Source organism: Lates calcarifer, linkage group LG7_1 (genome assembly GCF_001640805.2).
Source record: "Lates calcarifer isolate ASB-BC8 linkage group LG7_1, TLL_Latcal_v3, whole genome shotgun sequence".
Lineage (NCBI taxonomy): Eukaryota > Metazoa > Chordata > Actinopteri > Centropomidae > Lates > Lates calcarifer.
Window position 1 is genome coordinate 22016324 of NC_066839.1, and position 8901 is coordinate 22025224.

An 8901-nucleotide genomic window follows, 5' to 3' on the forward strand; every position below is an offset into this window, starting at 1 on the left:
ATGTAGAAATTCAAAGAAGTTGATTATGGTAATAATCAAAACTCACTTATGCAACACTTCAACATTCACACAGGTTTGTTCAGTTAACAGAATGTTCTGAATCTGACTTGGAACTTTTACACACACATCTAAGTAAGAGAGACAAGTAAGAGAGCTCCATGATACGAACACAAAAATGAAGCCCAGCTCGCTGGTGGTAAAATGACTTTTTTTTACTCATGCTTCTTTGTGCTTTCTGCATGTAGGCTGGGCAGACATGGAAAAGTCTTCCTGACCATTCCCAGTCAGAGTTCCACAGACGAGCAGAAGTTCATCCAGAAAGGCGAGGCTCCAGGCACTGATTCCCTGTTTGACATTGACTCCCAAGGATATAGTGTTTTTTGTTGGTGGTGTCCCACCAGATGTCAGGGTAATGCATTTTACTGAGGTCTTAATACAAATATAAGTCCTTATTGAATTATCTGTCTTTACTAAAATAATGTCATGTGACTGTGCTTCATTATTTTCAACCAAGCTTCCTCCCCCCCTGGCTCTTGCTCCTTTTGTGGGCTGCATTGAGTTGGCCTCGTTGAACAATGATGTGATCAGTCTATACAATTTCAAGATGACTCACAAAATGGATATGGTTACATCATCACCATGCCCCAGGTACACATCTTTCATGCTCACTCTACAAGTTCTCTACTGACACGTCAAGAATTTTGAATTTATCAGACAAGCTGGTGTTTAAAGTATCCAATCACATGTCTCCTTTTTCTCTCAGGTACAAGTTGGCGTTCTCGCAGAGTCGCATTGCCAGCTACCTGTTTGATGGAACAGGCTACGCGCTCATCAATAATATTGAGAGGAGGGGCAAGTTTGGTGTTGTCACAAGATTTGATATTGCAGTACGAACAGTTGCAAACAATGGTGTCCTATTCCTCATGGTCAGTGGGGTAAGTCTAAGAACTCTGTGATTATGCATGTGTATAACATCTTGAAATTCATTTTTAGATATAAGTTTTCCCCATATATTGTACATACAGCAATGTGAATCATAACGTATCAAGTTTCTTTCATGTTGTAAACACATAACAAAAATTATCAGAGCATAGAAGCATTTTTGAAACATTTTGATTATTAACTGAATGCTTATACATTTTATTTTCTTCTTTGCAGGATAAATTCTTCCTTTTAGAATTAAAAAATGGCTTCCTGCGCCTTATGTACGACTTTGGCTTCAGCAACGGGCCAAAACTTTTGGAGAATAACTTACCAAAGCTGCAAATAAATGATGCACGATACCACGAGGTATATTTCACACTTGTAATTTAGCTGCCTGGGCAAACTCAGCTCGGACATGTGAATGCGTTATGTGTTGCTGTAACTGTCTGTGTTGGGCTGCTTGCACAGGTGTCAGTCATCTACCATCAGTCCAAGAAGGTGATCTTACTAGTGGACAAAAGCCATGTTAAGTCTATGGAGAATCCAAAAACCACACTGCCTTTCTCAGATATCTACATAGGTGGGGCTCCTTCGAGTATCCTAAAATCCAGGTGAGTTTAATAATGCTACAACAAAATGTATTACTATAAATGCAGCAGAGGCCTCTGCAGGAACTGCATTTAAAGTATGTTTCTTGGGTGATGACACACCCTTTTGAGTCCTTCTTGTAGCTCTGCTTTGGTCTCTGACAACTCTAGTTAACTAGCTAGTTGCTAACTTTGTCTGCTGTCTGGTGGTGGGTAGCATACAGTCATTTCCAGCAGCAGGCATCTGTTTTCAGAGCAAATAATCAGATAAATCCACTGTACACTAACCGAGTAAATGACAGTCAGACAGCAACTGGCAGACAGACAATCTAGCTAGATAACTAGATGCTCACCTCTAGCAGCTAAAATGATGCTTCGTCAGGGGGCACAAACATGTCTCTAAATGAATCCTGCAATGCATGTGTATCACCACAGGCCAGAGCTGTCTGCTGTGATGGGTTTGAAAGGCTGTGTGAAAGGCTTCCAGTTCCAGAAAAAAGACTTTAACCTGCTGGAGGAACCTGGTACTATTGGCATCAGCAGCGGCTGCCCTGAGGAGTCCTTTGTAAGTGTCCCTGCAACATATTACACATTGTCACAGATAATGCACTGTATATCCCCCTCTCCACATACACTATTTCAAACAGTCAAACACACATCTGCACATACATAAATGTTCACTCTCAATTGAGAGAAGATTATTGTTGTAATTCAACAACTTTCACTTGAGCCACTCGATGTTTCCATTGAAGGATCTGTAAGCTGAACTGTGACAGGTGATGAAACTGAGATGTCTTTTCATTGCGATAGATGTCCCGTAAAGCCTATTTCACTGGAGAGAGCTACCTGGGATCCACAGCAAAGATTTCACCCTTCGACAACTTTGAAGGAGGCCTCAACTTTAGAACATTGCAGTCCAGTGGACTTCTGTTCTATCACAGTGAAGGGGTACGTACAAATCATTTTTGCTGTTTGTCGTGAGACAGTTTTTAGTACTGTTTCAGTTGGTTTACAAATTCTGTAATCAAGAAAAAGGCCTTTTCTCTTTAAAACCTTCTTGTGCTGCTGAATAATAATTATCATTTTATTTTCTCCTTCTTCAGTCTGATGAATTTAGTATCTCCCTGGAGAATGGAGCAGTGGTGCTAAACTCCAGAGGTACAAGAGTCAAATCACACAAGAAACAATACAGTGATGGAAGAACACACTTCTTAGTGGCCTCAGTGAACAATCAGAAGTAAGTATTTAACTAAACAGCAGCAGAATCCTGTCAGCAGCTGTCTTTTGTGCACACCTGGCTTCTTGTGTATAATCATTACATCCTGTTTCCTCTCAACTGTATTAAGTCATTAGACACAAAAAATTCTCTATCTTGGTGGCGTGATAACATGATAACACCCATATGAAGAATTTTCATGTGATTATCGAATTATAGATTATCCAAATCAGTAGTCAATAATCAATAGGTGAGGATTGGAACGTAGATCAACTGGTAAATCAAGAGCTTTGTCTTCTGGCTCAGCCTTCCAGGCTAGCCTCAGAGGTCCCGGTACCCCATGCTCCCACAGTACCCACCACAAGGTCCCTTGGGGGACACGGTAATAAGCTTTCTCCAAGTCCACAAAACACATATAAACTGGATGGTTAAATTCCCATGAACCACCCTCAGCACTCCTGCAAGGGTAAAGAGCTGGCCCACTGTTCCACAGCCAGGACTGAATCCATTTTGTTCCTCCATGAATCTGAGGTTTGCCAAGAGAGCCCCACAACATCCAGAGCTACATCAGCTCCAAATATAGCAACTTGTATACTAACTGAGCATCTCTCAGACACAATTCATGAAAAATTGATGATACATTTTTTTGTAATATGTTGTAGATAGCCTTTCTGACTGTCTATCTGGGTGGGTAAACAATTATTAGGAGATATGGGGTGATGTGTGCAGTAAATAGGTACTTAAAAATAGGAAAATACCAGAAAATAACAAAAATACCAAGTGTCAGAATTGATTTAGTAACTGGTTGAACTGTTCACCTTAGGTATTCTCTGTTGGTGGATGACAAAGACAAGCAGGAGAAGAAACGTCCGTCATCAGCCACAAGATCCTCATCAGGTTCTGCTGTAAAAACCTTCTACTATGGTGGGTCTCCAAGCAGCAGCTTCAAGAACTTCACAGGCTGCATCAGCTATGCCTACATCAACAGGTGAGTCACTATTGAATGGTAAATCACTACAGCTCAGAGTACTGCTGGATGGGACCGATGTATTATGTTCTTTGTAGCAGGCCAAACTGTCCCCTTCATATCTTCTCCAGACTGTGACAGTCAGAGTTTTCCAAGTGAGGATTTGACTTTAGTTGCTGCTTGCTTGCTCTATCTGAAGAGGAGACTCGCAAATAAAGTTGTGTGGTTAAGGAGTATGTTGCTATGGAGACGTGATTGTGTGTTGAGAGCATCTTTAAAGGTTTTACATGTTTGGCACTCTTGTATTCTCTCCCTGTCACTCGTTCTATCTGATCTTCTGTAGACAAGACCGGGACATTGAACCAGAGGACTTTCAACGGTACACAGAGAAGGTTCAGACCTCCCTGCAGGACTGTCCAGTCCAGCGCCCCCCTGCCGCTCTACTGTCAGGACACAGCGTTAACACAACCAGAGTTAAACATGGCCAGTCACAGAAGGTAAAAACAAAACAAGTGCCCCTAATGAACACTGCTTTTTGGGGGATGTTTCCTTTTTCATTTGGTTGCAATAATTTGAGCCATACTGACATTCAAAAAATATTCTCAAAGGTTACCAGGGATAAGTCCAGCCTCCCTCTAGGCCTGAGCCTAATATCAGAGCCAAATATGGAGCCCTGCTACCTCTCCTCAAGTCCCAGAGCATCTCCCCAAGCCTTCCACTATGGTGGCATTGCCAATAGCAGACAGCACTACAAAGATCTCCCTGACTCCCTCTCTGAGAGGTAATGTCTAACAGAGAGCTTGAGGTAACCTCAAAGTCTGTTCAAAAGCTCACAGTGCACATACTCTTTCAAGGGTTTCTTTGTGTCTGCATGCATAACTAAATACACCTTCCATCTCTCAGGTCCCACTTCTCCTTGTCCCTGAAGACCCACTCATCCTTTGGTCTCATCTTCTATGTATCTGATGTCCAAGAGGACAACTTCATGGCTCTCTTTCTGGCCCATGGGAAGCTTGTATACACCTTCAATGTAGCAGACCAGAGAGTCAAAATCAAGAGTGAGAAGAAATACAATGATGGTGCATGGCATAATGTAAGTTCATGAACTTATTCCATCTGTCAGTATTGTATATATATGCATGGGTAGGTGCATGTTTATTTATGTGTCAACAGTTTATACAGTGACAACCCTCTCTCTTCCCCTGATGAAGGTTATTTTTATCCGTGATGAAAGTATGGGACGGTTGATAATTGATGGGCTTACAGTGCTGGAGGACAGAGCTTGAGGGAAGCAACACCTCCTGGCATGTCAACAGTCCCCTCTATGTTGGAGGAGTTCCACCTGGGAGAGCTCAGAAGAATATTCAGGTATGGGTAAAAGTTCATTTGGGGTAAATAATGTTCTCCATCAGTGTAACTTATTATATATTACACTGTTGGATTAATATTATTGATGCAGTAACATGAACATTGCATTTTAGTGCAATATAACTACTTTTACTGATACTATGTACTGCTGGGTGGTTTAAATGCCAGTCTATGTAACTTTTCACACAGCAACTCCAGTGACCACAAATGACAATAATTAGTCAGTGTTAAATGAACATAACAGCAGCACAAGTAAAAAGAAGCGATTAAGTCAGAAATGATAGTTTCATGGCCGTATCTAGCATGAGCTTGCTAACATAAGCTAACATTAGCCACTGTAAGCAACTGATCATACCAGACCAAGAAGGCTGTAGCAGCAAAACCTCTGTGTTGAACTGAGAAAGAGTACATATTGCTTACAAAGTCAACTTTTGCTTTGAGGAGGAAAAATGGGTTATTTCTTCCTTCACTTTTCTTTGTGTTTATATTATTTATACCTCTGATATACATTTCTTTGTACTTCCTTTTAGAGAAACTCAGCACACAGCTTTACAGGCTGTTTGAAGAACCTTCAGCTCGATGGGCAGCAGTTGTCCTCTGCGACAGAGACGTTTGGGGTCACACCCTGCTTTGAGGGAGTCTCTGAGACAGGAACATACTTCTCAAAAGAGGGAGGATACATTATGCTGGGTAAATTTCTAGCAGCTTTTTGATGGAAAATGAAAGGCTCTGGCATGTTTTTCCTTAATCTTAAGTTGGCAAGGTGTTGATTTTAGTGGAGTGGAGAATAGGGTACCAGGAGATGGCCCCAAGTAACTTAAAATCTGAGCTGCAGTCTGTTGAACAAGTCAAGTAGTTTCACATTATGCACAGATACATCACAGAGAAACATGGCTGACTAATGCACCAAAAAGGTGAGTTCTAGAATGAATAACGTAAGCAGAACTCACTTCATCTTGTTCTGTCTGCTTCCCTCCCTCAGATGACTCTTTTGACCTCGGGCTGAGGTTTGAGCTGGTGATGGAGGTGCGCCCCCGTGTGTCATCTGGGGTGCTAATGCATGTGCACGCAGCAGAGGGCTTTTTAACTATGTACATTCATCAAGGAGCAGTAAGTCATTTCCATTGTTAACCACAAAAATACACATATTCTGGTCAGGTTATGTTACAGTGAAATGTATCTTCTGCTCAAAAGTATGGATGCAACTTTGATGTGTGTTTCCAGGTGGTGGTTCTTGTAAATGATGGGACCCATGAGTTCTTCACAAAGGTGTCTCCAAGACAGGATCTGTGTGCTGGAAACTGGCACAGAATTACTGGTGAGGATTTTCTTATCAGCTATCAAAAGTTTGTTCAAGGGCTTTTAACTTGTTACTGACATGAATTGCTATTCAGCCCTCTGTAGAGCAACTCTTAATCTTCAGTTTAAATATACCAGTCACATTGGTGGAAAAGAGAAAATTACTAAGTGAGCATTTATTTTTAGTTAAATACAATTTCAAAGTACATTCTCTGCACTTTTTTGCTGCTACTTTACATGGCTGTAGTTATCAGTTACTTTGAAGATTAAGATTTTTCAAACATACATTAAGATTAATTTTCAAAATATGATGCCTCTTTCTAGAAACTACCTAACAGTATATAAAGTATAAAATTAGCCCCACCTCCATCAGCTAAAGCATTAATGGTCTATTCCTGTGAAATTGGGAAAAGTTTGAAAGTTTTGAAAAAGCATGGTCAAAATCTATGCCCACATTTTCAAACACAGGTTTCCCTTTGTGAGGTAAAAAATAACCCTGATAGCATCACTATAAACAACATTAGGGCTGTTGTTTTTTTTTAGACTTGATAAATGTCAAGTCACATAGAAGACATTTTACTGCTAATTTCACAGGCTGAGTGGTACAAACCATGACGCCTCTTTGAGGAAATGATCTTTATGTGTAGAATAAGTGGGGTGCCCCTTTACAATGTTGCTCTTACATGTTAATTCAACAATATAAACAATCCTGTAATGTAACATTATATATCGAGTACTTTTACTTTTGGTACGTTACATGCTTTGTACATTTACTTAAGTAAAATTTTAAATGCAAGACTTTTACTTACTATAATTGAGCATTTTTATAGTGTTGCATGCAAGGGTCACAACAGTGCATCACAGTGCTTTGGTTTCAATATAGAAACAGCCATAATGAGGGATTCTGAAGAGCTGTTTGGCTAAACTCATGCATTATGTCCTGCCTGATCTCAGTGATCCGAGATGCCAATGTTGTCCAGCTGGATGTGGACTCTGAGGTCAACCATGTGGTGGGACCTCTGAATGCCAGCTCCACAGATAGTACAAAGCCAGTGTTCATCGGTGGAGCTCCCGGTAAGTGAGGAACACAACTTTTCCTGCTTTTCTCTTGTGACACAAACTCCACACTTTCCTAATCACATAAACACTCCTCCTCCTTTCAGATCTTTTCCTCCCAGAGAACATTCCCACCAGAGAGGCCTACGTGGGCTGTATGAGGAACCTGAGCATCAATAACAGTCAAGTGAACTTCAGCAAAGCTGTTCTGGTCAGTGGAGCTGTCAGCATTGGAACCTGCCCAGCAGCATAACACTTTTGTCAACACCATCACTATCCCCAATACAGCACTGACCAAACACATTTAAAAAGTCTCTCTGTTAAACATAACCATAAAGAGAAGTATTGTCATTCTTTTCACTCTGTCAGATTTATGTCCTTGTTTCTGTCTTTAATTTGTTGAGTCTTTTTAATTATTTTATGTGAAATTGCCCACATGACCAAATCGTCCAATTTTAAGAATGGAAAAAACTATGTGAAAAGAAAAAAAACCCATAAATCATCTAATCAGTAATAAGAGAATGTGTGTCAGATTCAGAATCATGAGGAATGTTTTATGGTCCACCGTCCCTTTTGTACACATTTGTGCTCAAAACCTTTCTTTTTTTTTTTACAGTTTTATTTCTGACAAATAAATAATGTTTTCCACCCATGTAAGGTTGCCTCTTTCCTATTTTCATTATCAAATAAATAGTTCCTTTTCAGTGCAATATTTTGGAAATTGACAAGGGGAAGCATGCTCTATTTTGTGCTTAAATTTCATACAACCAAAGAGAATTTTCATTTGTGAATTGTGCTGACAAAGAACAACCCATTTTGGAAAATAAGTAAAGTGGCTCATTGTTTTCCTATCGTAAAGCTACACTTATTTTTGTCCTCTATTGCGTATTAAGTGGATTTTTCGAACCAAATTAGTAGAGGATGAGTGAAAACAACTCCTTTTGTGACTGATCTGCTTGGACTTGGACCCTTGTTTGATACTTACATACTTACATATCCACTGTTATTCATTCATTGTTTAACAGCTGTTGCTATGTCAGCAGTAGTTGTAAGTTATACAACCATAATATGAAGTCTAGATAGTGTGATGATTCTTTAGATATATTATGATATATATAAACCTTTGACAAGAGACTCTATAAAAAATGACTCAAATAATCAAAAAAATCTTCTTTCTTTGCCACTTTTCTTTGACCTCAATCACGTCATGAGGTCAAGAAAAGATGTCAAGGAGAATTCATAAGGACTTAGGAAAAGAGAACCTTGGTATTAAGAGAGTTCCACTGCACTAGCTTTTTTTTTTTTTACATTAACTTTATTTGTAACACATTGGGGGATCAGTACAGTGACAAATTCAGTGTTGTAGGCTACAATTCAGTAAGTTTTTCAGTCCAACACATAATCACCAAATTTGTGAAATCTACAGTTGGGGGTGTTTAGTGAAATGACACTTACGTATAGAGTATTTTGTTATGATGATGATA

General features: G+C 39.8%; 1 protein-coding gene across 1 annotated transcript in view; it reads left to right on the forward strand.

The window, feature by feature from the left end:
* lama4 (laminin, alpha 4) overlaps positions 1–8069 on the forward strand; it is a 29683-nt gene extending 21614 nt beyond the window's left edge. The window contains 20 exon segments of the mRNA XM_018699714.2: positions 246–360; positions 362–409; positions 515–648; positions 764–935; positions 1159–1290; positions 1393–1535; positions 1947–2076; positions 2322–2459; positions 2615–2748; positions 3551–3715; positions 4038–4191; positions 4303–4475; positions 4598–4787; positions 4906–4971; positions 4973–5062; positions 5593–5752; positions 6045–6172; positions 6287–6380; positions 7316–7435; positions 7525–8069. Coding sequence (XP_018555230.1) covers positions 246–360; positions 362–409; positions 515–648; positions 764–935; positions 1159–1290; positions 1393–1535; positions 1947–2076; positions 2322–2459; positions 2615–2748; positions 3551–3715; positions 4038–4191; positions 4303–4475; positions 4598–4787; positions 4906–4971; positions 4973–5062; positions 5593–5752; positions 6045–6172; positions 6287–6380; positions 7316–7435; positions 7525–7670 — 2632 coding nt within the window. The 3' untranslated portion in view covers positions 7671–8069.
* The last annotated feature ends 832 nt before the right edge of the window (positions 8070–8901 follow it).